The 14,923-nt window shown below is 46.8% G+C and overlaps 2 protein-coding genes across 7 annotated transcripts in view; one reads left to right on the top strand and one right to left on the bottom strand.

The window, feature by feature from the left end:
• Positions 1 to 14,923, top strand: part of INO80E (INO80 complex subunit E) — a 258,774-nt gene that overhangs the window by 15,658 nt on the left and 228,193 nt on the right. For all 5 annotated transcript variants that reach the window (XM_086932094.1, XM_086932097.1, XM_086932096.1 and 2 more), the window contains exon 2: positions 9,310 to 9,392. In XM_086932094.1, the coding sequence (XP_086788220.1) occupies positions 9,312 to 9,392 (81 nt within the window). In that variant the 5' untranslated portion in view covers positions 9,310 to 9,311. The remainder of the gene's footprint in view (positions 1 to 9,309; positions 9,393 to 14,923) is intronic.
• LOC147703752 (uncharacterized) overlaps positions 1 to 14,923 on the bottom strand; it is a 174,637-nt gene that overhangs the window by 99,337 nt on the left and 60,377 nt on the right. The gene's annotated exons all lie outside the window — the stretch shown is intronic.

Genomic DNA, 14,923 nt, shown 5'->3' with positions numbered 1-14,923 from the left:
TCTGCCCCAGTGCAAGGTCATAGAAGTTAGAAGTGTGAGTGCACTCTTGCACCCTTTGCTCCCCCCCCCCCCTTTTCAGGTCTCGGCCTGCTAAAGACTGCGCAGTCGAGCTGGCCATTGGAGAAGAGGTTCTAGTGACGTTTTCCTTTCTCTTTAAGCCCCGTCCTTTTCAGATTGACTTCACCGACTTACTGCTGGCGTAAAAGGTTTCTTATCTTCTTTATGGGTCCAGATGGCCCCATAAAGAAGATAAGGAACCTATTAAGTCAGCAGGAAGTCCGCGAGCCCAGTCTGAAAAGGACGGGGCTTACAGACAAAATGCAATCTTGGAATTTTTAAGGCTCTCGACCCGCGCGAGTCGAGATGGGCTGAACTTTACAGTGTGTGTTTGCTTTTCTGGTCCTCCCTGCCCCTCCCCCCTCCAAACAGGCTGGACAGCTAAATCGCTGCATCACCAGCAGCCCGAAGCCCACTTTACACGTATGCAGAATTCCTGGATATACTCCAGGGTGGGAGTGAGAGGAGGAACCGAAGCAGCAGGGCAGAGGAGCAGCGCACAGGCCACCCTCCCATTCTCCACAAGACCTCGCAGCACCTCCAGACCCGGGACCTTTCAGTAGTCCTCCCCCCAGCCACCGTCACCCATCACTGCCGCTATGCTGTGTGCCCAGCTGCTGCTGCTCTTCAGTCTGTTCGCCCTGCACGCGCTGGGGGACCCCGGGCCCCTGGAGGACGTGGTAATAGACCGCTACGACGTGCCCAAGGTGTGCCCGCGGGAGGTGCCGATCGGGGACTTCATCCGCTACCACTACAACGGCACCTTCAAGGGCGGCAAGAAGTTCGACTCCAGGTAGGAGTGCTCTATCCCGGGCGCAACGCATATTATAGGAGAGCAGTTTATGGGTGGCTGCAAAACTCTTTATAGTCGGCTGCAAAGCGCTTTATAGACATCTAGAATATACGTGTTGACGACCAGAGCAATATATAGAAAATCAAACTCTGCATAGATGCAAAGCGGACTCCCAAGTTTGTAAAGCGGATGAAAGCTGTTTCTAAAAATAAAAGCATATTTTAGAAATCCGCAGGCATGCAACTTATAAAAGTAAAGGAAGGCTTAATACAGGGAAAACTATGGGGTTATAGGAGGCAGATGCAGTTTGCATGAGAACAGATTTAGCGGTTTATAGATGATCATTCATCTTAATGATAAAGCAGTGTATAAAAGTGCAAACTTGGTGGATGGCTGCCAAAACGGTATATGGAAGAGTGCCCTGTTAAGGGCATGACTGCGGTTTGTCAAAAAAAAAATACGTGGCAGCTAAATGAGACTATTCTGGCCTCTCAGTGCATGACAGCCAAAGTTGTTGATAAAGATAGACCCGCAGACATCGCATGTAAGGACAGACAGTGCGACATATGAAAGAAAAGAACACTATTGGCTGCTCAAGCGATTTATAGATGAGGCGAGGAGCCTGGTGTAGGAAGGTGGATATCTGACTATGGTTACCCCCAAACTTTTTGCCTGGTGTTTAGCTGGTTTTTGACTTAGTTGGCCTGGGATCCTGCTATTCAGGGCCCCAGGCTGATTGCTCTCTCCTTAAAATGGACTCCATGCACCTTAGGTGCATAACACAATTGGAACTGGTTCACCTTATTGGCCCCTGTAACAGTGTACCCTAGGTACCCAGGGCATAGGTGCATCCAAGGCCTACCAGGGGCTGCAGCATGTATTGTGCCACCCCTGGCCTGGCCTCCATATTTGACACAACTGGCTGATCACTCAGCTGGGGTAAGTTGGTGTAATCACCTCTTACTTAGATATAGTATCCCTATATCTACCCTTAAACTGGACACATATGTTCCTATCAGCCACTCCTATGGAAGGCCTCTTCAATCCTGGAGGCAGAGTGCTTGGAAATATGTGAGATGGTGCTCTAGCATGAGCTGAGCCTGTCTGCAGCTGTCGGGAACCACTCCCTAAGCTGTTCCGGGATATTGCTATACCATATACTCTTAAGTGCATTATAATCCTCGCGGTTAAATGCTATCTTTGGTTTGGCTTTATCAAAACATGTCGAGTAAGGTGTCATACGAATTGGAATACTATCCCCTCGACAGTTCTGTCGACGGGGATAGCATTCCACCCTTCTAGAGGGACACGACGTGTGTAGCCTTAACCCCGGTTAAAGTTAACCAGAGTCTCAGCATCACAAAATGGATGCTGCCACCACAGACACGAGTCTGGCCTCCTGCTGCTGACCGAAACTCGGCAGATGGTGGCCTGGACAAAGGGTTTCCTGCCTTGGGAGGTGCGAGCACCACCCCAGACAGGGTTTTTATGTATTGGGTAGGACAGGGCTGAATAGAATCAGACATGCCCGGGGCACACAAGGTGTCCCCGTGCATAGGCCAGTCCAAACCGGTCCTGGGACTTTCCAGACCCAGGCTTGGCGCGGAACTGGACAAAGGAAAGGGGGTGTAACCGCCCCCCTTCCTGGTTCCTCCCAGAGGAGGGACCTAGTAGGTGATCCACCCCTCAGATTGGGAATAAGAGTGGGAGCAGTGCCATTGCACAGCAGATCATCCTGAATCAACTTTAAACAAAGAAGAAGACTGGACTTCGACATTCTGCTGCTCAGAAGACTGAAGAGAATCTCCCTTGTGGCCTAGGAGTGGCCACCCTGTGAAAGCAGGTACCAACCAGCGAATCGACGTCTGCTTTGCCGCCGCCTCCCGCCGGAGCCCGAGCCCAGAGCCCGACAAGAACCAGACTCCCAGACCTCTCCGAGCCCGATCCACAGTCCCTGCAAAGAAGGGACCCGTGGAGGCACCGAGTGACGTGGGACCGGACCTCTTGGAAGACACTCGAAAAGCTGACTGCGCAGCTTCTGAGGTATCCTCGACGTTGTGCTTTAGGGACTGAGAACCCCCACCACCGAGCAGCCCTTGCATCGAAGATCAGCCCTCCAGCATCTCCACGATCTGCGTGGGCCCTTTTGCATTGTGCCACTCGACGCGCCATCCCGGCCACTAGCCACGTGGTCAGCGGTCATCTTGCCGATGAAACCGACGATTTACACAGCAGGTCTGGTTGCTCCAGACCTACCCAAGCTCCTGTGAAAAGGAGCACTCGCTCTGACCTTGCTGGTCCGAGTGTTAAGCATCTTTCCATTCCTGCGTGGCTTGCATTAGCCAAGGCCTGTTTGCTCCGATCAAGTTGCCGACACCGCCAACAGCGACAAGCCTGCGTGGGACAGCTCGTGACCGACTCCTTGACGTCCTCGACCCCCGGTGTCCACGTGGCTTCAGAAAGAAGCTACCCGACAACACCTGTTTGCACCCGACATCGCCTGGTTCCAATCTGGTTCCACTGTAGTCACTGGCTAGTGACTTTGAACATTGTCCCCTCTGCTTTCAGGTCTTCACATCTTCAGATCCACCCTTGGATCCACCGGAACTCTTCACATCGAGCCGCCTGCAGCATCTTCAGCTCCAAGCACCATCGACCAGCGTGACGAAACCCGACACTACTTCGACCCTGTGCACCAGCTTCCTGTGGGTGAGGTAACTCAGCTCCGCCGGTGTTCCTACACTGGTACACATCTCAAGGGCCTGTGTCTTAAGTTTCAGCTCCATAGGTCACTCGGAAGGTTCCTAACGTTCTAACTTTGTACTTTTTACGCACCATAGACTTTGCATTGGAAAGTGCGTGCACTTTGAACACTGCACCCGAGTCCCGCGGGCCTTTCCCGACTTAGTCACTGCTAGTCTCGAATAGCTCCAGCGATTCCCAAGGCCCTAGGCCTGTTCCCTTTCCTATTGGTATCTCTTATACCACTTTCTTAGTATATGGTTTAGGTGGCCCCTAGGGCTCATCCATATTGTGCAACTTTTGTGTATTTTAAACTGTCTTGTGATTTAACGCTTGTGCTTCTGTGCTCATAAAGAGTCCAGGGGATTTTATAGTTAATAAATCAATATATATTTTCAATATATATCTGTGTGGCGTCCCTTTCATTTGGTATTCAAGGGGGTTGTGTATGGTAATACAGCTGGCTTCACATGCCTTTCAGAGTTTAGCCTAAGACTGCTTTGTCCACGTTACCACCAGGATAACTGGTCTACAAGGTTGAATTACAACCATCATCATAAGGGTTGCTTGGCATGGTACAAAGTGATCACTAAGAATTAGTGAGCATTATATACCAGGCCAACTTCTCACACCTGGCACGGCACCCCTCGAACAAAATGGCACAGTGAGATATCCGACTGTTTCAAGATAAGGCCTTATGCAGGAATTCATGCGAGTTTTTGAAGAAAAAAATACGTTCTGCATGGCAACTAAATCTGTTATCGTGGATAAACTTAAATGTGTCAACTTGTGCGGATGCAGACAGAGAAGGTGCGAGGCCTGTCCAGGCTGTCAGGCCTAGCTCTGCAACACTGATAAATGGTCCCTAGCGTTACCTTTGGTTCTCATTTCGAAGTTGCTGTAACTTGTGACGGTCAATCTGCGTTTTTTTTGCAAGGTTAATGTCACATTGGCGCATGGTGTTTTGCACGAGTTCTGCGAGCTCTGGTCCGGCTGCACAACAGTTTCCGGTTTAGATAGCCGAAGACCAGGGGATGAAAAACACAGAGTGAATGGGATTTACATCGGAAACGTTCAGCTGAATTCGTTGACGGATATCCTGAACTGAATCGGATGCCACATATATCGGAAACGTTCGGCTTACTTCGGAGAAGTTCGTGCATTGGCTTCATATAATTCCTCTGGGTTGCCGAATCTTTCCGACATATTGTCCCCAGGACGTAGGGAACCGACCGGGGAAGGGAAAGAACGCCGGCAGAGATGGGTGAGTGTTGATTGGGTACCTGGGGCAGGGGCCGGAGACAAAGAGACACCTGTAGGCATGGAGGAGTGCGGGGAGAAGCGGGAGGGGAAGATTGTAAACCCATGAAGCAAAATACCCTTTAATTAATTAATTAATTGCAGGTTTATATAGCGCTAGGATCGACTCCCGGAGGAGTATCTCCGCGCTTCGACCGCTGCGAAACCCTTCCTGGCTTCCCTGAGAGATGGTCCCTTAGTGGGTATCTCCAGGGTGAGACCAGGCATCCCCGGCGGTCTGGTGGGGCCGTTAGTGAAGATGAGGCAAGCTAATGCCCAGAGTTGCCGAGTGTGATCGCTGATCAGAGTGGGCACCGAGGCGAGAGAATTATCGAGTCCGCTGACCCTGGTCCAGAAACCTGCCGCGTCGGGAATCGAACCCTGGTCCCGGGCCGTCCTCTGCTCTCGGGTCTGCCGCCTCTAACCAGTGAGCCACACTACTTCAAAAAATGTGTGTGTATGGAGGGGACAGGAGATGTATGAAGAGGGATGTAGAGAGAGGGGCTCTGAGATCAGAGGTTTGGATGAGACTAGCAGAGGTACCTGAGAGCGGAGTAGTGATTCCTGAAAGAAGAGGCACGTGACACCCTTGGAGTTAGGGATACCAACCCAAAGGACTTTAGCTGGTAGGGTATGATTCTACAGTGTTTGAGACCATGAGCGGGGAGGGTAGAGATCGGCCAGGTTATAAGTGTGCCGTGGGCGGCATTAGTGAGGCAGAGTGGGAAACTGTCAAGGGGCAATAGGAGGGGCCATGGAAGGTTCAGTGCGGGAAATCATGTGCGAAGTAAGGCATGGGTCACGGTTGGTAGGTGGGAAATGGCATGAGGAACGTGAAAAGTATACCAGCTCCAGGTGAGATTACACGGGGATTTGAGTGAAGAAGGGATGGAAGGAGGCTGATGACCTGGATTGAGGAAACTGACCCCAAAGGGTGAGATCATGGTTAGAGGGGGACGACCTTTTTTGAGACCCTGAGGACCGGGAACATGATCAAAAGAGATACTCATGGAGACTTTTGTGCGTCAAAGGGGAAGATTTTGAGTGCAGATATCATTGGGAAGTTGTTACAATGCACGTTTCTTTATAGTTACCAGGCTGACTCCCCATTCTATGCAGATTACTTTTTCTGTGTGTGTGGGGATCTGTGTGTGTGTGGCTCTGTGTCTGTGTGTGGCTCTGTGTCTGTGTGTGGCTCTGTGTCTGTGTGTGGCTCTGTGTCTGTGTGTGGGGCTCTGTGTCTGTGTGTGGGGCTCTGTGTCTGTGTGTGGGGCTCTGTGTCTGTGTGTGGGGCTGTGTCTGTGTGTGGGGCTGTGTCTGTGTGTGGGGCTGTGTCAGTGTGTGGCTCTGTGTGTGTGGCTCTGTGTCTGTGTGTGGGGCTCTGTGTGTGTGTGGGCCTCTGTGGGTGTGTGTGTGTGTGTGGGTCTGTGTGTTTGTGTGTGGCATTTGTGAGAGATTAAGCTATTGGCATTGTAAATGACAATGCCATTTATTTATCTGTTTTCAAAAGCAACACATAAATAAAAATGTTGTCATTTACAATGCCAATAGCTCTAACTTTTGCAAAGGCGAGACCGTTGCATTGTAAATGCTTGTTTTGTTTGCTTGCAGTGTTGCCCCTAAAGATTTTACACTGATATACCCATTAAAAAAACACTATAGGGGATGGAGAAATCCTGAGTTTGCATATTTAAGGAGTGGCTATTGAGGAAGGTTTGCAAGATTTGGAGCAAAAGTTATCACTTTGGTGGAAAATCTGCAAACCACAGTTGTAAAAATGATTGGTAGTCTGAAAGCAATGAGCCCAGTCAGGAGTAAGATCACTACTATGTTGTATGGACCTATTAATTACAGAGAGGAACGTTTCTGTTGTCCTGCCTGTGAACTGATGTCTGCAGAAGAGACTACCCCGCTTGTTTCAAACACTCTGTAGATGCTGTGAGGTTTGCTTTGTACTAACCCAATTCAGGGCCTCCAGGTGGAATTCTTTCTCCAAGGTCTTTCCCTCCAAAGTTCTGTTCCATAATAACGTCCCAAGTGCCTTTTAATGGTCAATCTAGCATGGGAGATATTTGGCCCTTGCCTCTGCACAAACCATTGTTCAATGCGAGAGAAATAACATAATATCAACACAGAAAATAAGAGAGAAATTGTATGAAAAGCACACGACCAAAATAATTAAAAAACTAAATTGCATTTATTGTCTATGTGAAATACTTCATATTAAAACCATTTCATAAAAATTCATATTGAACCAGAAATTACATAAGCAACTTAATTACAAAAATTATGTACATATATCACAATTACAAGATGAAAATCATAAATAACAGTCACATTGAAAAAAGTCATAAAAAGGTGGCAAACAATGTAATTCGACGCACGTTTCGGCGTTCTTAGAAACGCCTTCTTCAGGAGCCACAATAAAATCTGAAAAACATGTTTAAAACAAAATTAAGAACGAAAATACAATCCCAAATTTCAAATTGAACATTGAGAAATTCATACAAAAACTATCATTGACTGTGCTTTCATAACAATGAATCCCTACTTGTGTAGCTAAGGTATACAGCTACACAAGGTAAAACCTAGTTATTATATATTTGAGCAGTGGCTAATTGGGAAAGTACTATAGATTCACAACAGGACTTTCCATATAATGAAATCTAGATTCCCTAAATTCAAGTTGGATGGATACATCTGCGTGTTATTTAAAGGAATAGAGTCCTTATCGTAACCCAATGGCATCAGGGCGCCTGGAAACAATTCTCAAAAAAATAGCCAGAACACTCTATATATGTTCCTTTTCATAAGTCACTGTCCATGATTGCAATTCTATATGCTGTATACATTTCAACACTCTTTTTTTTATATCAGATTTTATTTCTAAAAGGGGAAAACAAGGTAGCTACAACATAGCTTGCTAGAGACGTATCATTACGGTAAGGATTAGTTTGAATTAAGATTGGTTTATAATAGATATCTATCGGGACCTTAACGCTTGATTCATCGATTTTGAACCTGAGGTATACAAATTATCCTTTAAATACTGGACCATGGTTACCCATACCAGTTATCTGCATATATTATTGAAGTATATACTACATAGAAATCTATAACTTCCACATTCCGTAGGGTATTTCTTCTAATTTTTAAGCATTAAATCACTGTTATGCACTGGTTCCTTCATTAACAAAAAGAGTGTTGAAATGTATACAGCATATAGAATTGCAATCATGGACAGTGACTTATGAAAAGGAACATATATCGAGTGTTCCGGCTATTTTTTTGAGAATTGTTTCCAGACGCCCTGATGCCATTGGGTTACGATAAAGACTCTATTCCTTTAAATAACACGCAGATGTATCCATCCAACTTGAATTTAGGGCATCTAGATTTCATTATATGGAAAGTCCTGTTGTGAATCTATAGTACTTTCCCAATTAGCCACTGCTCAAATATATAATAACTAGGTTGTACCTTGTGTAGCTGTATACCTTAGCTACACAAGTAGGGATTCATTGTTATGAAAGCACAGTCAATGATAGTTTTTGTATGAATTTCTCAATGTTCAATTTGAAATTTGGGATTGTATTTTCGTTCTTAATTTTGTTTTAAACATGTTTTTCAGATTTTATTGTGGCTCCTGAAGAAGGCGTTTCTAAGAACGCCGAAACGCGCGTCGAATTACATTGTTTGCCACCTTTTTATGACTTTTTTCAATGTGACTGTTATTTATGATTTTCATCTTGTAATTGTGATATATGTACATATTTTTTGTCATTAAGTTGCTTATGCAATTTCTGGTTCAATATGAATTTTTATGAAATGGTTTTAATATGAAGTATTTCACATAGACAATAAATGCAATTTAGTTTTTTAATTATTTTGGTCGTGTGCTTTTCATACAATTTCTCTCTCATTTTCTGTGTTGATATTATGTTATTTCTCTCGCATTGTCCATTTCCCTGTACCACAGATTATTCTTTTTAAACAGGGGGTCCTTGTTGTTTACATTACAAACCATTGTTGTTCACATAAAGCTCGCGGGTGGGGATAGGGAGGCTGGAGGTTACAAGTGTGGCAAGCCCAAGTTAATTTCAGTTGACAAAAAGGAATGTGAGAGAACAATCTTTTTTCGTTTTAAAACATTAACTAGTCTAAGATGCGAATCTGTGTACTAGTTTTAAAATGGGAGCAGGTTTTTTTTAATTTGCTGAGGTGAATTCGGAGGAGATTTGCTTTAGGTGACAGTTGAATTACAGGGAATTCATTTTGTTTTCAAATAGATGATACAGTGTTTGACCATGGAGATTAGTTCATCTACCTCCAGCGAACAAATTATTCATCCCATGTTTTTGAGGGCAAGGTGGAAGGTGGAGTTTGCACATCTGATGTTTCTCTTTGTTCTTTTGCAGCAATGAACGGACAGTCGGATATCGATGTGGATTACAAGCGCAAGTATCGGAACCTCAAACGCAAGCTGAAATTTCTTATATATGTAAGTGTTGCTGTAGAATGCAGAGGTTGCATATGTGATCTTGAGCTATACTCATTTTGTAGAGCTTTTTCCCCTCTACATGGCGTGTGTTAAAGTAGCGGAAACTCCAGAGGGTAACTCAATGCTGCTTCTGCACCATTACATCTCTGGCAACACGTTTCCTGGTTTGAAACAACTTGAAGCCACGTGAGGCCTCTGAAAATACCTATTCCTCGTAAAAGGTGGTAGTAGGAGGGTCATTTGCCTATGCTAACAAAGAGAGAGTAAAAGCATAAGAAAATTGGTGCAGCAATGCCCCTTATTTGACAATGTGGGGAAGGGGCTGGTGAGCAAGCTTGAGCTCTGAGTGTCTTTGACTGCCCAATGTGATCCCGCACCTGGCCCTAAGGTATCCTGCTGAACCTAAAATTAACAACATAAATTGCCCTTGTGCCATATACCACTGTATACTAGCTGTGTCTCATACCATCATAAAGTCCCTGCTGGCGCATGCCTTCTGTTAAAAAATTAAGAGTTTACCCCAATTACCTAATAACCTAGGCTGCACATATAGGAAACATACAAAGCAGGATACTGTGAGGATAAATTTAAAAACAAAAGTACTTAAACCGCAATTAAACTATAAATTTTCACTTGGAATTAGATTTTAAACAATTACAAAGGTTTCTTATCTTAATTTTTCTTTTTTACCAGTTTAGTAATAGAACGTCATACTTGCAGAATCTTGTAGAGTTATACATATCTGTATCGCTACAGCTAGAATCCAAAAAAGAAACTTCGCCGGCTACATTTAAATTAGCAATTGAGAATATGTACTGCACAAAGTAAACCACTCAGACCGCCTTACATGACTAGCAGAACACGCCATCCGCGCTGCTCCTAGGGGAGAATAAGACACCAGCCGGAGTAGAGTTGAGTCGAGTTAGCATGTTCATGTCCAATAGTCAAAGCTCCCCCCCCCCCCCCCCCACTCAGCCACCCCAGTGGGCACCAAGCCGTGCTCAATTTGTGTGGCAGGTTGTGTCTGCACTGTTGCCGTGTAACGATTCAACAGGCCCCAGATGTCTTTTGGGCGGGACTTGCTGGGAAGTATGGTGGAGTATAGATCATAGTTCGTGCTACAGTATGCGAGACTGTTTAGTCAGCCCTTCAATGTTGGTGCAGTTTTACGCCCACAGTTGAGTGCTATTTCCCTCTTCGCCAGAAGTAGCCCAAACGCGGTAAACCGCCGCACAGCCCTCGGGATGTTTTTTACATAACCCTGCAAAGCGACCTCTGGAGAGGGTGTGATGTCCAATTCTGTAATTTCTGCTAATGTCTGAAAAATTGCGGTCCAGTAGGCTTTCATTTTGCCACAATTCCAAGTAAGATGGGCAAAGTCAGTGCGTGGGGAATTACATTTTAAACAACTCTGTGATCTAACAGGATCCAGCTTGTGCTCCATCACAGGGATCATGTAGATTCTACGCAAAAATTTAAAGTGAATCAATTTGTGGCGGCTGTTAAGGAACACCTCCTTGGTCCGGCTGCAACACACCTCCCATTGGTCATCTTGGATTGGGTGCCCCTGGTCTGCCTCCCAGGTGGCCCTAAGCTTGGAATCGTTTACTGGAATCATAGCTGCACAAGCCCTGTACATTTTGGAGACTAGATGTTTCCCCTCTGCACTATCTATAACGGCGGAGAGGAGCGGAAACAAAACCGGCTCTAAGGGGAATCCATGGACCACCACCCTCAATGTTGATTGTACACAATTAAGGACAAATTTATCCATAAAGGAGGCGCCACCAAATTTGACACCTTCTGTAACCGAGAAGGCATGTCCATTTATATACTGTGATGGGGTTGTGTCTTGGGATATCAATTCACACTAGGACCCATAAATGATGCACAAAAAAAACCTATTTTTTTATTGCCTCCTAACTCAGAGTCCAATACAGTGTTGGCTTCCTCAATTATGTCTCTGGGCTTCTATTTCGCCGACTTGTGTCCAACAGGAGGTGGTTACTAGCTTGTCCTGGCTTCCTAAGGTTTCGAGTACTCCATTACCGGAACAAGCCAATCCAAAACGAAAAAAAAACAAAAGACTGAATGAGCAAGGGAGTTGCAGCACTCTTTTTGATGCAGGTAGCGGGGAGTGAGGGACGAATCACCGCCAAACCCCGACAACATACGTGCCCCGGTGTGACCTCCCTCTCGTTCCCCACCCCTACCCGTGCCCAGAAAACCCCTGTTGTTTTGCCTGTACCTTGTTAAGCCACCCGCCTCCTCCTGAAGGGTGGAGGGGCGGAGCGTGGTCTCGTAGGCCTCCTGGCTTGGAGTCTTCTTCTCCGGCAGCGCTTCTCTTCTCGGGTTCTCTTCGTTCCTTGGTGTCTTCCGGTCTCCACGCCACCAACACTCTACTTTCCCGTGATTATCCTTCGGCAGACGTGCGGGGGCCCACCTCTATTGTCCCGTCTTTTCCCTCGTCGGATTGGCTGGTGGATGGAAACGTCATGGGCAACGCCTCCGGGGACTCCTCCAAGGGATATTCATTGAAGGGCTCTGGCCCCGCCTGCAGGTAAAGTAATACACTGCTGTTATTAGAGTCTTGGGGCGCTTCCCTTTCCCTGTTGTCAGAGGAACCCTGACATATACAAATCCCCAATTGTGTGCAGGTCGCATTTGGAAAGAGTGCGTTTCACAATCACTTCACCTGTGATAGGGATACATCTATCTATTTATTTATTCATTCAAGAGTTTTATATAGCGCTGGCTAGACCCAGAGGTATCAGAGCGCTTTAATTGAGGTTCAACAAAAATTACATTACAAGATTAAATCAGTTTCGATTTACATCAGTTGCTAGACAAAACAATTGCAAGAGCATTGAAGACGAGATAATTGAACTGTAGAGGGGAAGGGGGTAAGGGTAAAGGGCTAGGAGGGAGATACGGCAGAGAGACGAAAGGAAAGTCTGTCCAAAGTCCGTCTGGGTAGGTGACGGTCGAGGGGAAGTCCCAAAACTCATCTTCTCTTTAGCTATCAGGTAGCTCCACCGGGCATTGGCCAAAAAGCTCGGTCTCAATGGGAAAAACAAAGAAACATGGAGGGCAAAATAAATGGAACATAGAGAGGATGGGGCATGGAAGGAGAGAAAGGGGGGATAGGGGAAGAGACAACAGGGAGAGATTAAATAAGTCTGTCTAAAGGCCGACTGGGTAGGTGACGACCAAGGAGGGAGTCCACGGCCCATCTCCCCTATAGCTAAACCAGGTAGCTCCATCGGGCATTCAACAAAATAGTTCAGTCTCAATACATTGAGAGAGGAGAGTAGGAGAGACAAAAATAGAGGGAGGATGCGGGAAGCGACGACAGGAGAGACAAAAGGAAGTCTGTCTGAAGACCGACTGGGTAGGTGAAGTCCAAGGAGGGAATCCCCGACCTGTCTCCCCTATAGCAAAAACAGGTAGCTCCATCGGGCATCAGACAAAATAGCTAGATCTCAAAGGACGAGGGAAAGTTTGCAGATAGACAGGGTGGGGACTAGGGGCCAGGACAGGTGAAGGCAGAGGTCATCAGCAGGAAAGTGGAGAGGAGTAGAGTGAGGAGATAAACCGGGTGAGGACTAGGGCCAGGACAGGTGAAGGCAGAGGTCAATAGCAGGAAAGTGGAGAGGAGTAGCGCGAGGAGGGGTATGGGGAAGGTAGTTCGGCAAGAAGTTCCCATGGATCTGGTGGGCTATAGTTGCCAGCTTAGACAATGTGCGGGTACTCTGCTGATTCTCCGGCGCAATCTCAGGTACTGTCAGGTTCTGCATGATTTTTGGTTACCACATTTTGCAGGCTAGAGTGGATCTTTGCGTGCAGCCTAGATGAGTTTGCAGCATTTATTCTCCCAGCAGGGGTGGTGTACACGCAGGGACACATCAAAGTTGAGATGCGCACCTGCTAGACCTCCAGGTGTCGTTCTCAGGAAGGCTATTTGTTCTCCCATCTAGGCAGGCCTCGTGTGACATGTATCGCGGTCAGCCGCCGCCATTAAAGCCCAGTAGGTGGGCGGGCAGTGCTGAAAGACCGGCAGAGTCTCTTACTTTCTCTTGAGTCAGTCTGCGTACTCCAGCCCTAGTGTCTATCTCAATGCCTGAAAAGGTTAAGCAAGTCGCTGGGCCTCCGGTTTTTTCCCCTGCCAGAGGTACCCCCAAAGCTTCTGCTAGCTGCTGGAAGCCCAGCAGGGCCTTCCAGCAGGGCCTTACCGCAGGCCGGCGAGCCCGGTGGATCCAGAAAAAGAACATCATCTAGATAGTGCATCACATCCTGTGATGCCACCAAGTCCTGAACCGCCCATTCCCGGAAGCAACTGAATGTTTCAAACACCGGACATGCAACGGAGCACCCCATTGGCATACACAAGTCCACAAAAAAACTCCCCATAAATGTAAAACCTAGTAACCTCGTGTTGTCTGGGTGCACAGGCAGGAGGCGAAACGCCGCTTCTATATCAGATTTTGCCATCAAGATGCCCTCCCCAAGTCTCCGTACTTTCTGAATAGCTGTGTCAAAGGTGGTGTAATGCACTGCACATAGTTCTGGATCCAATCTGTCATTGACTGACAACCCCGTTGGACTAGATAAGTTATGGATCAGGCGGTACTTCCCCGCCTCTTTCTTTGGCACCAACCCCAGTGGTGAACATACTAAGTCTTGCCTTGGAATTTGCTGAAAAGGCCCCACTACCCTCCCAAGCGCTATTTCCTTCATGCTTATTCCCCTGGCACCCTCTGGATTTTGCAAAACTGAGCGCTGATTGCGTGGGGGAAATGTGGTGTGGTGGTGCACTAGATGGAATACGGAAACCGCATTAGAAACCTTGATATAATACCTGAGCCTCCTGTCTCCTCTCATGTCTACTGAGCAAGTGGGCCAGGACATGCAGCCGTATCGGAGTTGGTAGTTTTTTATGAAGACTGGGCGGGGCGGCCCCTGTTATGGGTGTGTGCACGGGTATGCTGTTCCTTGGGCTTCTTAACTCTCTTGTAACACTTGGTCTCTGGGTGGCCTTGCACCCCACAGAAGGAACATATATGCCTAACCTTGCATGTCACCCCCCTACTGCATTCATTCTTGTTGAACTGCCAGCAAGCTTGTTTTTTATCACCTGCCCATTTGTTCCCCCAAAAGGAATGAGTGGTCTTGCTAACTGGTGTTGCAGAGAAAAATTCGGCATGCCATATGTTGATCTCCTTCTGATCCCACTCCACTTCTGGCCTTACTGCCATCATCTGTCTAAATTTACTGTCATACTTCAACCAGGTCGTGCCCTGGAACTCTGAAGCTGCCCTGTGAATCAGTGATACGTAGCTTATCAACTGGGTGGACAGTGCTAGGAAACACTCCACCATGATTGCTGCAGAAATAGAGAACCCAGTGACCTAATTCTTGATTGACCAATCCACCCAACCTTTCTTTTGCTTAAATTCGCCCTCTGTTCTTCCCTGGCACCATTCCTGCATTGATAAGATCAAATACGTCTATGAATTCCCCCCTGAAGATCT

Source organism: Lissotriton vulgaris, chromosome 7 (assembly GCF_964263255.1).
Source record: "Lissotriton vulgaris chromosome 7, aLisVul1.2, whole genome shotgun sequence".
Classification (NCBI taxonomy): domain Eukaryota; kingdom Metazoa; phylum Chordata; class Amphibia; order Caudata; family Salamandridae; genus Lissotriton; species Lissotriton vulgaris.
Note: the sequence above shows the minus strand (reverse complement) of the source record. Positions and strands in the feature narration are given on the sequence as shown.